Source organism: Astatotilapia calliptera, chromosome 2, assembly GCF_900246225.1.
Source record: "Astatotilapia calliptera chromosome 2, fAstCal1.2, whole genome shotgun sequence".
Classification (NCBI taxonomy): Eukaryota; Metazoa; Chordata; class Actinopteri; order Cichliformes; family Cichlidae; genus Astatotilapia; species Astatotilapia calliptera.
The window spans coordinates 19,112,468-19,133,152 of NC_039303.1; the positions used below are offsets into that span (position 1 = coordinate 19,112,468).

The 20,685-nt window shown below is 41.6% G+C and overlaps 2 protein-coding genes across 5 annotated transcripts in view; both read right to left on the minus strand.

The window, feature by feature from the left end:
- The window catches only part of st3gal5 (ST3 beta-galactoside alpha-2,3-sialyltransferase 5), a 29,630-nt gene extending 24,531 nt beyond the window's left edge, over positions 1 to 5,099 (minus strand). Inside the window, exon 1 of one of the 3 annotated variants that reach the window (XM_026186198.1) lies at positions 4,909 to 5,099. The gene's annotated coding sequence lies outside the window, so the exon portion shown is untranslated. The remainder of the gene's footprint in view (positions 1 to 4,908) is intronic. The other 2 variants (XM_026186180.1, XM_026186189.1) reach the window with 2 other exon arrangements.
- Positions 5,100 to 6,057: 958 nt separating this feature from the next.
- The window catches only part of polr1a (RNA polymerase I subunit A), a 29,336-nt gene continuing 14,708 nt past the window's right edge, over positions 6,058 to 20,685 (minus strand). Inside the window, exons 25-37 of one of the 2 annotated variants that reach the window (XM_026186160.1) lie at positions 19,749 to 19,872; positions 19,335 to 19,429; positions 19,037 to 19,236; positions 17,899 to 18,066; positions 16,933 to 17,068; positions 16,556 to 16,710; positions 16,345 to 16,474; positions 16,128 to 16,235; positions 9,662 to 9,922; positions 7,232 to 7,432; positions 6,803 to 6,920; positions 6,548 to 6,712; positions 6,058 to 6,323 (exon numbers count right to left, since the gene is read on the minus strand). In XM_026186160.1, the coding sequence (XP_026041945.1) occupies positions 6,223 to 6,323; positions 6,548 to 6,712; positions 6,803 to 6,920; positions 7,232 to 7,432; positions 9,662 to 9,922; positions 16,128 to 16,235; positions 16,345 to 16,474; positions 16,556 to 16,710; positions 16,933 to 17,068; positions 17,899 to 18,066; positions 19,037 to 19,236; positions 19,335 to 19,429; positions 19,749 to 19,872 (1,962 nt within the window). In that variant the 3' untranslated portion in view covers positions 6,058 to 6,222. Of the gene's footprint in view, positions 6,324 to 6,547; positions 6,713 to 6,802; positions 6,921 to 7,231; positions 7,433 to 9,661; positions 9,923 to 16,127; positions 16,239 to 16,344; positions 16,475 to 16,555; positions 16,711 to 16,932; positions 17,069 to 17,898; positions 18,067 to 19,036; positions 19,237 to 19,334; positions 19,430 to 19,748; positions 19,873 to 20,685 lie in introns of both variants that reach the window. The other variant, XM_026186152.1, reaches the window with a different exon arrangement.

Here is a 20,685-nt window from a genome sequence, read left to right on the forward strand (position 1 = left end):
AAATAATCGAGATCTCAATTTTAGTGAAAATAATCGTGATTATCATTTTTGCCATAATCGAGCAGCCCTACCTCTGACAGTCACACTCTGTGTCAGCAGCACGTATTTGGACCAAAAAATAAATCTACAAGAACACACGCACACACACACACTCAACCATGAAATGTTATGTAACATCTTATCAGCAAAGACTCATAAAGATCACATCATTTTTATGGAGACTAGCTGACAGTGTAATTACTGTAAGATAATTTGTTCCTTAAAAGCAAGCAAAAACAAAAGCAGTTAAAAACACTATATTAGTGTAACCTGTCACATTGTGCTCTAACTCCAACTCTTTAGTGCACTGTGCTCCACAGAACGTAGGCTTACCACACAGCTGTAACGTATTAACAGTTATTAACTTAAACTGTCACTTAAACTTAAACTGTCCTTTCTGTGCACTTTGTTTTTTAAACATGCATTAAATTAAAGTCGATTAGGTCAATTAAGCATTATAAGGCGGAAGGTGGGGGGTGGTTCCCTTTCTTTTTTGCTGGGAGTTGGCAACCCTATAAGTTAGGTTATTTAATATTTCTGCTAAGTTCTCTTTAAAATACCAGAATAGGAAGGATGGTGCAGCTTTAAGTTTATTAAACTGATCACTTTTGCTGAACTATTAAATATTTTGGGTGCAGTGTATTTTTTGCATGCAGGTGTAACAGAGTAGCTTTAGTTTAGTTTTTTTAAACTTGAGTATGAACTTATACAAAATGCAGAAAGATATAAAAAAAAAACGTTTTATTGATTATAAAATATGCTATATCGGTATCAGCAGATATTGAAATTTATGATATCGGTATCAGACATAAAAAGTGGTATAGTGCCATCTCTACCATAGAGTGAGATCAACCAGACTGCATTAACTCAAAACACTCCTAGCCTTCCCTATTTAAGAAGAAGTTTCTAACACATTATGCTTTTAGCATGTACAGCACTTTGTGAACTCTGGTTTTATGTTAAAGTGCTTTATAAATAAAGGTGGTATGGTATGGTGGTACATTAAATGAAAAGAAAGGCAACTTTGGAGATTCCACTCATTGTAAAACAAAACCTTATAATTCTGAGTCAATGCCGAGACCATACACATAAGAACAAGAAGACACCACAACCGAAGACTGCCGGGAAAAGTGGGTGAAGAACTTATTAAATAGGAACCTCCCTGAAACTGAAAAGAAGAAGCTAACCAAAGGACTCAATTTTGCCATTTCTCCACCACAGCTGCCCATAGTGGACCTCATCACAGGCACAGAAACAGCGATACGTATTAGTAAATGAATACTTCCTATGAACAACACCTATGAGCCCTTAAGACAAGACCTCAGAAGCAACTATAAAAATAAAGTCATCAGTTTGAGCGGTTTCACTGCATCCTCGGTATCTACAAGTAGGCATCACGGGGCTGTGTGGATTCAATAATACAGGGAGTGCAGAATTATTAGGCAAATGAGTATTTTGTCCACATCATCCTCTTCATGCATGTTGTCTTACTCCAAGCTGTATACCGATATCATAAATTTCAATATCTGCTGATACCGATATAAATCCGATATAGCATATTTTATAATCAATAAAACGTTTTTTTTTAAAAATATCTTTCTGCATTTTGTATAAGTTCATACTCAAGTTTAAAAAAACTAAACTAAAGCTACTCTGTTACACCTGTATGCAAAAAATACACTGCACCCAAAATATTTAATAGTTCAGCAAAAGTGATCAATCTAATAAACTTAAAGCTGCACCATCCTTCCTATTCTGGTATTTTAAAGAGAACTTAGCAGAAATATTAAATAACCTAACTTATAGGGTTGCCAACTCCCAGCAAAAAAGAAAGGGAACCACCCCCCACCTTCCGCCTTATAATGCTTAATTGACCTAATCGACTTTAATTTAATGCATGTTTAAAAAACAAAGTGCACAGAAAGGACAGTTTAAGTTTAAGTGACAGTTTAAGTTAATAACTGTTAATACGTTACAGCTGTGTGGTAAGCCTACGTTCTGTGGAGCACAGTGCACTAAAGAGTTGGAGTTAGAGCACAATGTGACAGGTTACACTAATATAGTGTTTTTAACTGCTTTTGTTTTTGCTTGCTTTTAAGGAACAAATTATCTTACAGTAATTACACTGTCAGCTAGTCTCCATAAAAATACAGGAAATGCAGAATTATTAGGCAAATGAGTATTTTGTCCACATCATCCTCTTCATGCATGTTGTCTTACTCCAAGCTGTATAGGCTCGAAAGCCTACTACCAATTAAGCATATTAGGTGATGTGCATCTCTGTAATGAGAAGGGGTGTGGTCTAATGACATCAACACCCTATATCAGGTGTGCATAATTATTAGGCAATGTCCTTTCCTTTGGCAAAATGGGTCAAAAGAAGGACTTGACAGGCTCATAAAAGTCAAAAATAGTGAGATATCTTGCAGAGGGATGCAGCAGTCTCAAAATTGCAAAGCTTCTGAAGCGTGATCATCGAACAATCAAGCGTTTCATTCAAAATAGTCAACAGGGTCGCAAGAAGCGTGCGGAAAAACCAAGGCGCAAAATAACTGCCCATGAACTGAGAAAAGTCAAGCGTGCAGCTGCCAAGATGCCACTTGCCACCAGTTTGGCCATATTTCAGAGCTGCAACATCACTGGAGTGCCCAAGAGCACAAGGTGTGCAACACTCAGAGACATGGCCAAGGTAAGAAAGGCTGAAAGACGACCACCACTGAACAAGACACACAAGCTGAAACGTCAAGACTGGGCCAAGAAATATCTCAAGACAGATTTTTCTAAGGTTTTATGGACTGATGAAATGAGAGTGAGTCTTGATGGGCCAGATGGATGGGCCCGTGGCTGGATTGGTAAAGGGCAGAGAGCTCCAGTCCGACTCAGACGCCAGCGAGGTGGAGGTGGAGTACTGGTTTGGGCTGGTATCATCAAAGATGAGCTTGTGGGGCCTTTTCGGGTTGAGGATGGAGTCAAGCTCAACTCCCAGTCCTACTGCCAGTTTCTGGAAGACACCTTCTTCAAGCAGTGGTACAGGAAGAAGTCTGCATCCTTCAAGAAAAACATGATTTTCATGCAGGACAATGCTCCATCACACGCGTCCAAGTACTCCACAGCGTGGCTGGCAAGAAAGGGTATAAAAGAAGAAAAACTAATGACATGGCCTCCTTGTTCACCTGATCTGAACCCCATTGAGAACCTGTGGTCCATCATCAAATGTGAGATTTACAAGGAGGGAAAACAGTACACCTCTCTGAACAGTGTCTGGGAGGCTGTGGTTGCTGCTGCACGCAATGTTGATGGTGAACAGATCAAAACACTGACAGAATCCATGGATGGCAGTCTTTTGAGTGTCCTTGCAAAGAAAGGTGGCTATATTGGTCACAGATTTGTTTTTGTTTTGTTTTTGAATGTCAGAAATGTATATTTGTGAATGTGGAGATGTTATATTGGTTTCACTGGTAAAAATAAATAATTGAAATGGGTATATATTTGTTTTTTGTTAAGTTGCCTAATAATTATGCACAGTAATAGTCACCTGCACACACAGATATCCCCTTAAAATAGCTAAAACTAAAAACTACTTCCAAAAACATTCAGCTTTGATATTAATGAGTTTTTTGGGTTCATTGAGAACATGGTTGTTGTTCAATAATAAAATTATTCCTCAAAAATACAACTTGCCTAATAATTCTGCACTCCCTGTATAGTCTAATACAACACATCACACAGACCCATCGCTGTCCCTGAATTATTATTCAACAACTTCCTGAATGAAAATGTATTCCACCCAAACCTCAGCCTACTTTTTTCTTTTGTGCATCTATCTCTGACTGCACGAAATGTCCAGAAAAGTGGACATCAAACTCGGAATACTATGCTGAGAAACAAAAATACAAATGTGCAGATCACAGTTGTCTTTTCCTGCCAAACATCTACAAAACGCTTTGTGTAACTGAGTGGCACATGATCAACTCTCTTACCAAGTCTTGTGATACAAGATACATCCTCTTCATTTACACAAGGGTGTAACCTGCGGTTGTCTTCTGATAGGCGCAGCTCTCTTATACTTATCACTTCGTGCTTATGTGCCAGAAGCTAACTTTTCCCCCCCTCAAAATACTATTTAGACTCTAACATCGAAATTTCGACTTTATTCTCAAAATTATTCGTAATATTTTTTTCTTAATGCGGTCCCATTGCTCCCTCGTATTAAATCAGTATGAGTGTTTACTGCATCCCTGCTGCCGTTAAGTGGTAAGAACTCTAGGGACAGATTAAGAAGCCTTTTATAAATGCTCGGAGAAAAGGCCGGGGCGGCGGGTGTCTGACACAGTAAATGTGGCCTGTGAAGGTAAATGATTTTATTGCTCCGAGTCTCTTAACAACCGGCCTACCAGCCCTTGAAAAAGTAAAAATAAAACAAAGCTAAACATTTTTGCTTTTCGTAGCTTCGGCTTTCTCCTCCTTTGCTAACGTCTCGCGCACGTAGGTCTGTCGGGACGATCCTGCGCAGAGCCGAGGATTGTGGATAAATGCGCCATAACGTTTTTACAAACGCTGTATAATTAAATTCCGCTAAACTGCGTGAAAATATCACATGGATAATCAACTGCTTATTTACAAGTAACGCAAATATTTTTAATACAGCGAAGCTTTTGTAATAGGACAAAAAAAAAGATACAGCATCAGCGGCCGACTGTTAATATCGGCAGCTTCAAAATGTAGCAAAACACTGACCAGCAACGAAGGCTCAAGTCAGCTTACAGGCTGACCATTGTGTCCATATCGAACCAAACTGTATTTTACCCCCAACTGCTGACGCCTTTCAAACCAGCTTCTACTGTTTCGCCTCATTTCGTTATGACTCACCCTTCCATAGATATCCACGAGCGGTCACGGCGCATCCTTCGCACGAGGGTACATTATCACATCTCGAGATTCTGCAGCTTTATCACACCACCTTCACTGGTCGGTCCTACCGCAGGAGACCAACCAACCAATCAAATTGCGTAAAAGTTCCCATCATTTCCGTTCTTTCGTAATAAAAGCCTCCCAACATTTCAGTGTCCCGTTAGCGCTACAAGCAACGGTAGCTGTTTGCAAAATTTGTCCACAAAACATGTTGTAAACTGAAATGCACAGTAAAATCCGTTAGATTTACTCTTAGAACAGTAGTAATGCAGATTTATAAATCGAGATAAATACACAGAACCAACTTTACAGGTTACACAATAAGGTTTAGGATAAATAAGCCAGAGATGTAAAAGTGTAAATAAATCAGGAGAGAAACAGTAGATACATTTTGTCTGGGTGCAGGACTGGATCAATGCACCCAAGTCACACTGGACTGGTGGACTGTGACCTCGGAATATTTTCAACACACTAACTATAGTTTTTCTGGGTGAGCTTATGCTTTAAAGTACACACTAATTACTCAGCCACTTACACATTACACATGCAGGAGCTGCTTACTCATGGACACCCATATCATGACGCTCTAGAAAGTTTGGAGTCAGCAGTGACGGCGGTTTTTGCTCACTGTGTGCCTCAGCACTTGGTGATTATGCCAACTTTAGTCATCTTGGATGACCTGTTGCACTTCTTAATCATTATCTCTGCAGTAACAGATATTTTACAGACTGACAGTAGCATCCTGATAGAGTACGGCCCTTGAACACAGTGAGAGCTTTAGAATGACACACATATGTTTGTAAATCTAGACCTCATGACCTCAATTCACTGAAAAGACTGACCTCTGTTCAGAGTCTTGAGCTTGAGCTAGAGTAAGTAATCAGATTCATCTTTTTTTCCTTTACCAAACGAACTTAATAAAGACACTCTGGACCTGCTCAAGGCCTGTCTATAATGCTGAATGACTATTGTTGTGTTCCCAAAAACATAAATTGATGTTGTTTACAATTCAAACAGTCCCAATACTGTCACAAAATACATACATAACAAAAATACAAAATTCAATATTCCTTTTATTAAGAAATGAAAACAAAGTGACTTATTCCATCAGTTTTTATGTTCTTTTAATGAAACGTTGCAGCCTGGAAGGCTTTTGCTAAAAGGAAATAAACATATTTACTGATGCATTCTGTAGAGGATGTAAGGAGCCTGCAGACCGGATCAGCTGTGATCTTATCACATCATATCTAACCACTGTCAGCATCTCTGTCTCTACTGCAGAGGCTGCTTCAGTTCAAAGAGTCCTGTTCCACCTCTGACTACTTTCCCCACCACCAGGCAGGCTGAGGGTGACACTAGCTGATCATGTGATCCTGAAGGGGGAGGGGGGGGGGGGGGAGGAAGAGGAAGAAGAAGAATACTTTACTTAACAACAATGCTGAAAATGTATTTCTATACATTTACTTCTGACTAATGATCAAATCCGATTTAGTACATAGAAAAAACAAAGAGCCTAACGCTGGTAGACCAGTAGCGACCCTCGTAAACTGTGATTTCTCTTCAGCTTTCTATGCTTTATCAATGTTGTCATCCTTACCTAGCATGGTGGCCTGCTTGAGGAATTTGTAGCTGGTCTCGAAGGTCATCTGCTGCAGAGGAGAGGAGTTGGACCGGATTGCGTGTCGGTTCAGTGGCTTATATACACCTTCATAGCACATGTAGTCTGCTACCAGTGATAGATGTCTGGGGTCAACTTCAATACCTGGAGAGAGACGGAGGAAATCTGAGTGATTCTGAGAGCTTTCCTGGTTTGGGGTTTTTTGAGTACGAGTCTAAATAAGAGCATGTTTACCATAGACAGCAAAGACATTTTTGATCTCTTTCTCTATGACCTTCAGAGCCACCTCAATTCCATATGTCTTCGCCATGGCGTGCACCTCATTGGAGTACAGTCTGTTGATGTCCAAGATCTGGAGGAAAATAAATAGAGCTGCAGTGTTGGGACAACTGAAAACATGCAGTCTGGTAAGACAGAGCAACACAAATACAATAAGAAACTGCAGAAGCCTTTCCAAACTACAGAGGCGATATCGCCACAGTTACTCTCTGTATTTCTGATCGGACCAATCAAAATGTAGCTGGAGGAATCTTATCTGTAACCCAGCAACTTGTAACTCTGACCAGCTGTTTACCTTCACTTAATTTAGAAAGGCTTGCAGATGTGCAAAAAAACAAAAAGCCACCCTTATAAGCACGGCATTGTTTCAATTTCACCACCTACATCACTGTACTTGAAGATTTCATGCATGTTGATTCCCTCAGTGTTCAGAACGGTTTCCTTTTCTCCGGTCTTTGTTGTCGTTTCGCTGAGCAGGCAGCGCGTCAGGCCCTTGGTCTCCATGATGACGGCATTCTGGGCCAGCGATGTCAGCACCGAGGTCAGATCAAAGTGCACCTTGCTCACAGGTAATGCCAGGTCAACCTATAAAGGAGACAGATGAGAGTTAATCTACTTCCTGTAGCTGCATACCTTAGCGTCATGCGTGTCAGTGCAATCGCAATACGTCGTAATTTCCAAAAGTCCTCAATTATACAAAACCCAGGCTAAAAACCCCACAAGGATCGATGCACAGGTTGTCTTCTGGAGGGAGATCGTCTTTCACACCAATTGCGCAATTGCACACTGCTGGCACGGTGTCTGTGCACAGAAAATCTGTGTTGCGCACAAAAAAAACCTAACCTGAATTGAAATTAAAATAAATACGTTAACAATTCTGTTTTGCAGTGTTAGTCAGTGAGTGACTGAACGATGCCACCTTATCCCATAGTCCAGCCAATGATGCGATTCACATTCGTATATACGCAGCTAATCAACGTCGTTGACAGGCTATGACAGCGTCCTTATGTGCCGACACCGGTGTTTTAGCTGGCAAAGTGGCGTGGCTGATGTGGAGTGAAGCCACGTTAATGACAACGTGGACAACGGTTGGAGATGTGAGCAGGACAGACAGAACAATTGACGGGAAAAGTGTGGACTTCATACCAGTTTCTAAATTGTGTTGACCGGCCACGTAAAACCAGAGTAAGGCATTCACTTTTGGCTCACTCTTTCTTCACTTCCACACGGGGCGGCAGCTGAGGTGAGGTTCTATTTGGGTTTTATTTTTATGTATTGTTTAAGGGAATGAGTAAATCTGTTTTCCTGTTTTCTTTCAGCTGTGGCAGTCCATGTGTGTCTTTGTTTCCTTCCTTCTTTGCCTTAATTATTTGAGAATAAAAGGAGAACCCTGAGAATAATTCTGAATTAGATGGCTGCTTTTTCTTATTCTAACCGGATGAGCCCATGATGCTGATTGCTTCAGCCCTGAACCTTCCTTCCTTCAAAACAGTTTTGTTGTGTGTGTCAGAACAATGAGGCGACTGCTGAATGTTACAGGTGTTACAGCAGTGATACATCTGCTGCTGTAATCAGGTATCAGGCTGTTGTTCTCCTTTATCTCATAGTGGACAGAAATTATTTTTTGGAGTGGCACAAATAATTTGTGTGGCATCAGATTTGATGCAGAACAGCTGATTGTTCTGTAAATAGTTTGAAATGTTTATTTAAAAAAAACGCCTTCGCTGCATTTTTAGGGAAACAGCTGCAAAAAACTTTGTTTGCAAAACTCAGTTACTTTTTTGAAGAAGTAACTATATAATTAATTGCCCAGCATTGGTCATTATTTACTGTATTTTGCAGACAGAGTTACAGACTCTCTCCCAGACCACAGACTCATAATACAAGTCAGAACTTTATTTTTTTTAAAAAGAAGAAAGTTGAGTTTTCAAAATTGGAGTTCAAGTTATTTTTACTTCCAAGTGTTAACATACTACACAGGTCATGAACAAGATTTTTTAAATTGTCATTGTAAGTGGGCTAAAGCAGTTAATTAGAAGTAGCCTAACATAAATGTAAACGCTGTAATTTGATTATTTTAATAAACATGTAACTTGGATGGATTCGATGCTGGCGTGACCACAGTGCTCATGTCTGCTGTTGCTCACAGTGGTCCACAGTGGGTCGCTCAGGGAGTTTGTGTGTTTGCTCAGACACATGCAATATTAGAGGGAACATTGTTTCACACCAACCCTCTGGACTACCATCCACCACTCTTCACTGTGGTCTTCAACGTCCTTTATCCAGTACATTCACTGTCCTCCTCTGCACATGTCCACATGTTTTTAGTTTTTATTGTGGCAAAACTCATCAGTTACTCCTGCAGTTTAGACATGAACGCTGCAACCCACAAATCTACCAGTTCATGCATTCACAGCAGCCACAGTAAGAGCCTTTGTAGCCTTCCTCTTTTCAAAGATGGCACCTGATAATGAATGCTAATGACGTGTTATCTTACAGTAATTACACTTAGGAAGGAAACTTGGTGAGAAATGTGCTTAATTGTACAATTTATGATTTCCTTCCTGCTCTTCTACGCAAACTGAGTGAAACTAGCATGACCAGAAGTAGAGGAAACAGTTGCTCCTGAGGGCCAAACATCTTTGCCTGTGTGTGTGTGTGTGTGTGTGTGTGTGTGTGTGTGTGTGTGTGTGTGTGTGTGTGTGTGTGTGTGTGCGTGTGTGTGGGTGTGGAAGCAACAAAGTGAGAGCCATCTCTAAGAGAAAGTCAGTGTTCATTTTTCAGAATCTACTACTCTGACATGCACACACTCACCTCACACCAGAGTTCATGCTTGTGGTCATAGCTGTATCTCTCTATGGCTGCGTTTGACTCCAGCACAGAGTTCACTCTCATCTCACTCTGCGACTCTGCTCCTTCCACTCGTTTTTCTCCCTTCTTCCTCTTCTCTGTTCTCCTCCCGTTAGCCTGAGGCTCCTCCACAGCGTTTGTCTCCTCCTCCGCCTCTTCCACGCCCTGGTCCTCTTTATCCTCTGGGTCATCGCCATTGTCTTCCTCCTCGCTTTCATAGTCCACCTGCAAAAAAATGAGCCTGCTAATCTTTCTGGCCTTTTGGTAACATATTGAACAGGAAGCACGTTTCTTTGTGAAATAAACTGATATCAAACATCAAACAAAGGAGCGCCCATTTTAATTTTTAAAAGAGGCAAACCTTAAATCAAACTGAACATATCTGAGAATGAAAGTTAATCACGGACCACAGAAACCTCAAGGTGCACGCCCTCACAGACAGAAACTTTCCACCGTACTTCACTGTCTGCACTCCTTTGCCTTTGCATATGATGTTGATCATCTGACAAACCAGAGGAACCTGACACTGAGGGTTCGTTGTGTTAAAGCACATATGTTAAAAATGTGTTTAACACATGTGCTGCATTGGCTCAGATACAACACATTGTGTGAATTTTGACACGCTGTTTTAAAACAAAACCCACGCTGTGTCCAAATTCACGTTCAATGTGTCCAACACATTTTGTGTGTCATTCTTTAAACACATCCTTTGTAAGAGTGTATGAGTCTTACAAGTGTGGCGCATATTATAAACATATAAAACATAAAAAGTACTGAGTGAAGATTAAAAATGGCATGTGACAGACAGCGCTGCTTTTATCAAGGAATTCTCAGAATTTTTAAAAAACATACATTCAAACTATAATATGATAATTTTAACCGGTGATTTTAACCTGCACATAGATAATCCTTCTGACCCTGCAGCAAAAGAATTCTTAAACATTCTTCACTGTTTGGATTTTACCCAGCACGTCACGCAGCCGACTCACAACAGAGGACACACTCTGGACCTGGTCATCACCCATGGGCTGTCCACCAGCGTGTCCTCTGTTGTTGACTTGGCTGTCTCTGACCACTACTGTGTGTTTTTTAACATCACCGGTTTTATTCAGCGGGAGACCTCGGTGCGAACTGTGAGGAGGCGCTATCTAACCTCTGAAGTGGCTGCAAATTTTACCAGGGTTTTAGACGAATGCCCCCCTGTGATTTTACCTGCACCCTGCGATCTGATTTTTAATCATTTCAACAGCAAACTGAAGAAAAGCCTTGACTCTGTTGCTCCACTCACCACCAAAAAGATTAACGTAAAACACGTATCACCCTGGAGAAACGAAGAAGTCAAAAAACTCAAAAGAAATTGCAGGGCAGCAGAAAGGAGATGGAGGAAAAATAAAAATACTATCAACCATCAAATATTTTGCGAGCAACTTAAAATGTACAATAATACATTAAGGAATTCAAGAAATTCATACTTCGCCAAAATAATCAGTAATAACAAAAATAATCCCAAGGTCCTCTTTTCCACCATAGATCATTTATTTAACCCTGATTTTAACAGCTCCCAAAGAACCCCCACAGACTCACTCTGTGAGCAGTTTGCAGACCACTTCAGGGGAAAGGTCAGCGCCATCAGATCTGATATTTTATCTAATCGCGATATGATTGTAAACACATCTGAGGGCTCGATTGTACCTGAGGAGACACTGGACAGCTTTGTCCTGGTTAATGCTGAGAACCTTCAGAAGGTTTTCTCCACAGTGAGACCCACCACATGTCTTTTAGATCCAATCCCTTCTTCACTCTTTAAAACACTTTATGGATTTTTTGAGGCTGAGCTTTTATACATGATGAATTGCTCTCTTCAGTTGGGTGTCTTCCCTGCTGCCTTTAAAACGGCGGTGGTGAGGCCCCTTCTGAAGAAGAGCAATTTGGATTGTAATGATTTTAATAACTACAGACCTGTATCCAACTTACCATTTTTAAGTAAAATCTTAGAAAAACTTGTTTTTACTCAGATTACTGATTTTCTCAATGATAGACAGATCCTGGAGATATTCCAGTCTGGATTTAGGGTGAACCACAGCACAGAGACTGCTCTCCTAAAGGTTTTAAATGATCTTAGATGTAACTGGGATGCCCAAAAGCTCTCAGTCCTGGTGCTACTGGATCTAAGCGCAGCCTTTGATACAGTAGACCACGCTATTCTTTTAAACAGACTGAAACACATGGTGGGCCTCTCTGGTGCTGTACATAACTGGTTCACTTCCTATCTCTCTGACAGAACTTTTATGGTGAGTATGGATACATGCTCCTCTAAGATCCATAGAATGACATGTGGTGTGCCTCAAGGGTCGGTTCTAGGCCCTGTACTTTTTAATTTGTATATGCTCCCTCTCGGCAGTGTCATCAGGAGGCATGGAGTGAACTTTCACAGTTACGCTGATGACACGCAGCTGTACATCTCCGTGTCTCCTGATGACACCAGACCAATGGATGCCCTTTTTAACTGTATCTTAGATATACGATCTTGGATGGCAGAAAACTTTTTACAGCTTAACCAGGACAAAACTGAAGTTTTAATTGTCGGTCCTGAGGCTCAGAGAGAGAAACTCTTGTCTAAATTACAGGCATTTTCACTATGTCCTTCGCTACAAGTGAAAAACCTGGGTGTTATTTTTGACTCTGAGCTTGGTTTTATCCCACATGTTAAACATGTAGGGCTGCTCGATTATGGCAAAAATGATAATCACGATTATTTTCACTGAAATTGAGATCACGATTATTTGACGATATTTATTTAACCCTTTAAGACCTACCATAGAACCAAGTCCACCAGAGCTTATATTTTTTTTTTTTTTACATGTTGTAGTGCCATTTGTGGGAGCATTTCAAGTTGCTATACATCAATACAACTGTTATAGCCCATATTTTAATAATATGTATGCATTAAGTCCATAGTAATTACATAAATTGCAAAAAAGTGCAATAAACTACAAAAAAAATTGAAAATCGTTTTTGTTTTGTTTACATATATTTCTACTTGGAGAAATTTAAGAGGTTTATCCCTCAAAACTTTAAATACAATAAAGTTGCAAAAAAATAGTTTACAACAACAGGAAATTTATTTTGAGTGTCTTCATAGTTTTATTTTGGAGATACAGCAATTTTTATATACTGCAGGAAAAACAAAAAAACAATCCTATGATGCAAATTTGCAAAGAAAACAGCAGGTGCATCATTTTACTGTGGGAAGTGTTACGAACAGCTGATTGGAACGGCAAAGCGTGTTTCTGGAATATTATGTTTTTGTTCCTGCAAGCGCTTTTTATGCAATTTTTGCAAAGCTATATGTGGAACGAAACCGTGACCTAGGACAAGCTGATGGCATCAGATGTAAGTACAACTCCTCTGGTTTCATATGCAAAACAAATTATTGCGCAAGCTTACACGGTTCAGGTTCTACAGGGATTTAAAAATAGTTACGCAAAACGGAGCGTGCTGCCCTGACCGGCTTTAAAGGGTTAACAATGACTTTAAAAAAATAATATAAAATAGTGTGCAACACCACTGAAGTTTTTTTTTTTTTTTAAACTCTCTTTTCAACCAACGGCAGTCACTCTCCAAATAACTTCTGCTTAGCTTTCCGAGATTCCCTCGGGTCCTCTTAATCAGCGGTCTCCACCCTTTTTTGCGCCACGGACCGGTTTATGCCCGACAATATTTTCACAGACGGCCTTTAAGGTGTCGCGGATAAATGAGGGAGGGGCTAATAATCGGCTCAGTCATTTTTAATGATCGTTGAAAGCCCAGATCGTAATCGTGATTAAAATTCGATTAATTGAGCAGCCCTATAAACATGTAACCAAAATTGGATTTTATCATCTAAAAAATATAGCCAGAGTCCGCCCTATTCTCTCTCGGGCCAACACAGAGATGCTGATGCATGCTTTTATTACCAGTCGCATTGATTACTGTAATGCCCTGCTCTCTGGTCTTCCTAAGAAGAATATTTCAACTTTACAACTTTTGCAAAACTCGGCAGCTCGTGTGCTGACGAAGACCAGAGGGCGGGCCCACATTACACCGGTTTTAGAATCGCTGCATTGGCTCCCCGTGTGTTTCAGGATCGATTTTAAAGTTCTTTTATTGGTTTTTAAATGTCTTAATGGTCTTGGGCCTTCTTATCTCTCAGATCTGCTTTTACCATACGAACCCTCGCGGACCCTGAGGTCCTCTGGTACTGGCCTTTTAATTGTCCCTAAAGTCAGGACACATACTCACGGAGAGGCAGCTTTTCAGTGGTATGGTCCTCATCTGTGGAACAGCCTGCCGGAGGAGCTCAGGGCCGCAGAGAACGTACATGTTTTTAAGAACAGGCTCAAGACCCACCTTTTTAATTTAGCTTTTACTTAGCGTTTATTTATTTTATGCTTATTTATTCTATCCTGTTATTCTATTATTAATTTAGGCTTTACCTAATATTTATTGATTTTATTCTTATTCATTTTTTAATCTTCTTACTCTATTTATATTTATATTGTATCCTGTTTCTTATTTATTTTATCATTTTACCCTGTATATATCCTATTGTGTCATATCTCCAGTGTTTCCTCAGAGGGCGCTCTCTGCACCGGGGCTGTGATCGACTGTGGCTGCGGGGTCTCTGGGGGTCCTCTCAGCCTGGTTGGGGGGCTCCTTGGCCTCCCTCCTGCTGTGTGCCCAGCCTGGAGGCTGCGGTCTGTGACCGCCTCCCGGTGCAGACGGCTCCCTGTTATAGTGTTTCCTCACTTGGCTCATGCGAGCCCAGCCCAATTTTTACTCTTTAAGTGTGCGCGTGTGTGTGTGTGTGTGTGTGGGGGGGGGGGGGAGAGATATGTGTGTATTCACATCATTTATGTTAATGAGAGTGTGGGGAGTGAGTTGGAGGGTGGGGTGGGCTGCTTTTAACTATGTAAAGCACTTTGTGCTACTTTTTTTTTTGTATGAAAAGTGCTTTATAAATAAAGATTGATTGATTGATTGATGTGACATTTCACCTCTGACCCCGCCTTCAGATCTGAAGGCTAGAGTGACAATAATGTTATACAGCCGTAAAACTATATTTCTTGCTGCTATTGTTTGTACTGACAACATACACACGGGGAAGCACATGTTCAAAAGAGCACATTACTTTGGACGTCTGACTTTTTCTTCAAGGTCAAATAAATGAAAATTACTTAGGAAATGATACTGATATATGAAGATTCCCATGTGACTTCTGACCTCATGTCTAAGTTTCACATCTGTTGTGTGTTGTTTTTGATCTGGGACAGTTTCCAATTTCCTTGTACTATTGGCCTGGGTGTGACAGTGCAATTATCTTTCTTTCTTCCAAGCTGACCCCAAAATGTGTTGTGTCTTTAAAGCAGTGTTTCCCAACCACTGTGCCGTGACACGTAGGTGTGCCGTGGAAGATGATCTACTTCCACCTGATTAGTACTCTAAGCCAGAAGTTCCCAAAGTGTGGGGCGCGCCCCCTAGGGGAGGCGCAGAGCCATTGCAGGGGAGGCCCTGTATGAATTAAAAAACAAACAAGAAAAATGCTTGGACACTGCTAGCATAATGGACAGGTTTTTGACGGGGCTCCCACAAAAACTCAAAGCAGAAGATGAAGCATCGTCAAACCAACTTCCTTCCAAGCCAAATACTAGAAAATATGATGAAGCATATCTTTCCTTTGGCTTCACTTGCACAAGGTAGGTCTCATCTGCAGAATTAGTTTCCCCTGCGTTGGGAGCACGCGCTGGGCTCTCCAAATCCTGACAAACAGTATCCCACATTCTGGATTTTCGCGAAGATTTTCTTGTAAAAGAAAGGGGGGCCTAGCAAAAAAGTTTGGGAACCACTGCTCTAAGCGATCGCCGTGAATTATATTCTCTTCCAATAGAGGGCAGTACAACTGCCTGCTCTAATTAAAAGAGCTGCCAACTGCCAGTAAAACAGAAGAAGATGAAGAAGACATAATATAATTACATAATAGCCATGCTGTGAGACCACGCAGCATAGTGATCGATAAATATTTGAAAAGAAAAAGCAGTCAGTCTGACCCGAATCCTGGAGAAAACGCAGACCCAGGTGAAGGGCCTAGCATGAGTTGTGGTGTACTGGAGACAAACCGAGCCAATTTCACCATACCTGGTGCGCAGGGAAAAATGATCAATAAGTATAATAAGTAATGAGTACGTGGAGTGGATCAGTACCAAGCTGTTCAAAAACGACTCCAACTTCATCCCAGCGGAGGACTCCCACACCTCATATTTAAACATCTCATGCACTGTGTCTGGTTTCCTGTTTTGTATCTGTCAGCCTCCCCACGATCACCCACTGGCAGTTGCGACAGGCAGGAAAGAGAGTGGGCTTCAAGCACACACCACATTTCTTATCTTCATACCTCCTCTTCCTGTTTGCCTTTCCTCTTCGCATCCGAAGCGTCAGTATCTCCTTCATTCTCCTGGTCGTCAACGATCTCTCGCTCCTGCTCTTCCTCTCCATCATCTAACTGCTGAATGACAACGTGACAAAGGTTTGTTTTTGTAGTGGGAAAGAAAATGTTTGAACACCACATGTGCTGTAAATGCTTCAAAAGAACACTGAATTAAAAAACAGACCCCTCCTGAGGCAGCTGCTCCATTGCCGTCATCATCCCTGTCTCTGGCGGTGGCCCTCCTGGTCTCCACAGCGATGGAGGCCAGCTTGGCAGAGCGCTTCTTTATGGCGTCGAGGAGGAGACGGAAAAACCTGGAAGGACGAAACAAAGCGTGAGGAAGGTGAGGAACAATGACAGTGCTTCCTTTATGGCACAGTGAAACAGACACACACCTGGTTTCCATGTAGTGGAGGATCTGCTGCGGTGACAACAGCCTATCATCAGAGTAGCGCTCTGGAGGCAGGAAATGGAAGGTGATTTTGAACACCCGCAGCTTGTGGTGATTTTCAATTCGCAGCGTCTCAACCACACCCACCTTCTGCAGCACCTGTTCTCACACACACACACACACACACACACACACACACACACACACACACACACACACACACACCTGCAGTGAGTTCCTCCCGCTCATTCCTCACATGCAGCCACAGTTAATGACAGGCAGGATCAGGGAACATGTGCCAGGCAATAAAGATTAGAGGGAGTGAAAATTGGGAAGGTGAATAAGTAAGCAAATCAGACGCGCAAGAGAAGTGATTCCTACCTCAGCTAGGCACACCCGGGCCAACTTCTTACGAAGCACTTTCACCCTCTTCAAAGCTCTCTTGTTGTTGAGCACTGGAACGCTCATCATGGGGGTTTTAATGTTGGCGCTGGCCACCATCAGGATCTCTCTCAGACTTTGAGGAGGACACACACAAAATGAGAAACTGAGGGAAGGTATAGTGGAAGGCTTTACAGACAAAACAAAAGCCTCTGACACAGGGATGCTGCCAGCAACCCGCTGCACACGTAGTGCCACCCAACCTTAATGTGAGTATGAACTAAAAATACAGTTTGCCTGTTAGAGGATTTTTAAGTTTTATTGTCATGAAATGCAACTGAGTGATATACTGATAAGTGTTTAATATTTCTGCTTATGCAAAGGTCTTTCTATCATGAACTCTCTGAACAGTCACATCACAACACCACAATGAGTTGTGAAAACAAGCTGTTATTGTTAGATTAAGTTCCAGAAACTGCATGTTCTCTCCCCACGAGTGAAGAGCATGCAGCTAAGTTCCTGTTTTATCTTCGCTTTGCCATGTGACATCACTATACTGAGTGTATAAATAAAGATGCAAGACAAGTGTGAGGTGTGTGAGTCTTGTTGGGCTCTCACCCGTGCACGTTAACTGTTGAACTGTCTGAGTGTCATTTCTTCACCTGAGTGTTTGATAACTGTTCACCCCTAACAAAACGCTTTACAGACACAGCTAACTGGAAACAACTGTAACGTGTTGGCCCACTCCTCAATTTCATTAATGAGTGTGCAATTTTGTCCGTAATTCTATTTTTTCAAGCCGCCGTATTGTTGTTCGACTGGTTCAACCAGCACCTCATGCTTCCTTCGGCCCACACTTCTTTTGAATCAACCAAGTGCAAAAGCTTATTAAAGTGTGCAAAGACTCTTTTAACGGCACTATGACACTGTTGTGCCCCCACATTTGCGATGAGGACGAGTCATTACCGAGGTATTCCCAAAGTGACGTTCATCTCTCCTCTGCCAGCAAAGTGGAAGGTGTTGAGAGTCATCTGGGTGGAGGGCTCACCTATGGACTGAGCTGCCAGCAGACCCACAGCTTCACCTGGGTCACACAGCGAACGCTGCCACTTATAATGCAGCAGCTGGCGAAGGCTGAGGACAAAAACAGAAAGTTATAGCCTGCACAAGTATCATCTGTCCCAGCTGTTTCCAGCTGTTCTAGGTACATGAGCGTAAAAACCCCTTTGTCTATATTTAGCCTCGAATTACACAAAGAAAGCTCTCAGTTTTCATTCACACGTGCTGTCATCACTTTATTTGGTGGTTCTCGTCCTTCGTTTAATTAGAAATGCACTTCTGGGATCTTTCTTTTCGATCAGGTTTTCCCAGGACTCTGTGCATCCCTCTTTAACAGGAACAGTTTTATCAGGCTTTCACATTACTGTGTAGAAATATTTGGACCACTCCTCTTGGCAACCTTACTTTCCTGGTATTTGGCATTTGTTTACACACAGCTCTTGTAAATTTCAGGCAGACTCACATGTGGACTTTGAGCGCTTACCAGCACTTTATCTTTTTTCAGCTGCTCTCGTTTAGATTTGCTGCTGTGCTCTGAATGCTGCTCTGTTGCATAACCCTATTTTGGCCAAACTGTCAGCCTAACCCTCTAAGAGCACTTTGTATACACAGTTTGTGGTCAGCTCGATCACTGCAAGGTGTCCAGGTCCTGTGGCTGCAACTGGAAATGATCACCGCTCCAACACTTTGTCTGATGCTTGTCCTGATATGATGTGTGGCATTTGTGCAGATGCAGCTTTGCTAACCAATGATGTGGTTCTTTTGTAGAGAGAAGAGCCAAACAAGCCTTTTAGTATGTTTCTATCTGAACTCTCATGAACTTTAACATGGTAACTGAAGACTGTAGAGTCTACGATGTCGCTCTTGGGGTTTTTTGCGGTTTCTATGAACATTGCATTCCTTTGCTATGATGTTTCTCTGCTTTTAGATGTGCTCACACTAGTTCATGATCATTAAATGAAGTGCTTTTGATCAGCAAAGCACAGGCATTCTCTAAAACTGTAATAGGTATTTGTCCCCATTTGAATATTCAGACACTGAATACCTGTTTGTGTCCAGTCTGTCTTGGTTCGCAGTGTCTCTGCTCTGCAGGTATTTCTCTGTGATGCCATGAAAGTTTTCAGAGATTGATCCAAAGCAGACATCAGGCCTAAACAGGCCCAGCGACGGCTCCGGGCAGCGGGAGGACTTCCTGCAGTATTTGGATCTGCTAGCTTCATCCAGAGTGTGCCACTGTTGTACAAGCTGTGAAGTGAACAGAATTCAGTACGCTGTTTATTTCGACTACATTGGAGGTCGGGAGTTCACGTTATACAATATGTGCTGAGGAAGAGCAAACGTACCTGCAGCACAGCAGGATTTCTGCCACAGTCGGCCTCTACTTCATCAGTCTGTTTTAATTTTCCCAGCTTCTTCTGGGAAAAAAGCAAAAACGCTCCTGGCAGAGATGAAAACATGGAAACACAAACATTAGTTACAGAGGCAATGCACAAATATGCATGCAATGATTCACTGGACTCTCCTGATGAAGTTGCTGCTACGACCTACAACAGTTCAAAGTGGTAATTTAGACAATTTTTTACTTTTTCATACAAAAAGAAAAGTTTTACAATCAAACTGTGTGATTGGAAAGAGTTGGGCAGACATGTCAACCATCAGCACTGGTCCAAGATTTTACACTCAGTGCATCTCGAAAATATCATTCGGGCAAATATGTGGGAAATAATTTCCCTGCAAAGACAAACATTTTTACATACCACTCCGTGGACATGCTAACTCTCTCTTTGCTTTCCAGCGCTGGATGGCAGCAAAGTGCTTAGTGGCACTTTGAGGGTCTAAACGTGCTAAAATCTCATCCAGGCCCTGCGACCTCCTGATGACCTGGCAGGAAGGAAACACACGTCTCCTTCATTCAAACTGGCATTGTACACAGGAAGTCATTTGCTCTTTGCACGTCACTGTCACTTATTGTTGCTCGCCGGCAGACATTCAAGCACCAGCTGCCTTGGTATATTTGTCACTCTGACAATTTTACTATCCTGTTATATCTAAATCACCAAAATCCGGCACACGCGTTTGTAGCCGCTTCAACTTATCGCCTCCAAAGTGAGGAAAGTGTATCTCGGGACTCGCCAGCTGTTTATTCGCTCGTCATTTCTGGAGGTCACTGACTTTGTGCTGCAAATCACTTCTTATGGTGGAGGCTCCTTAAAGCTTTGTCCACGTAAGAAGCAATTTCAGACAGATGTGTTGACCAGAGACCATTGACATTTACTCCCAATATACATGGTGACTACCAATGTGAGCGCAGGATAATCACACATGACAGGTTAGAAAATATAGTAGAAGGTTACCTAGGCAACCGGAGTCTGCCAAGCATCAGCTTGAAAGAATGGCGCAATAAACAAATCAGTTCCTGTCTGCTTTGGCGTTATTTTCTGCCTCTATTCTGAGCGCACGTAAAAATATTTGCAAGTGCAAATTTTGCATTTTGAGAAGAAAATTATTTTGCATAAAGAAAAGTTTAATTTAGCAAAAAAAATTCATTTCTATGTGCAAATGTATTTGAGTGTTTGCTATTATCCATATACACACACAATAATGTGTGTGTATATGGATAATATATATATGTAATATATATGTGCCACAAAACCAACCAATCACAAGTCTGTGGTTGGTTGGTTTTGTGGCACA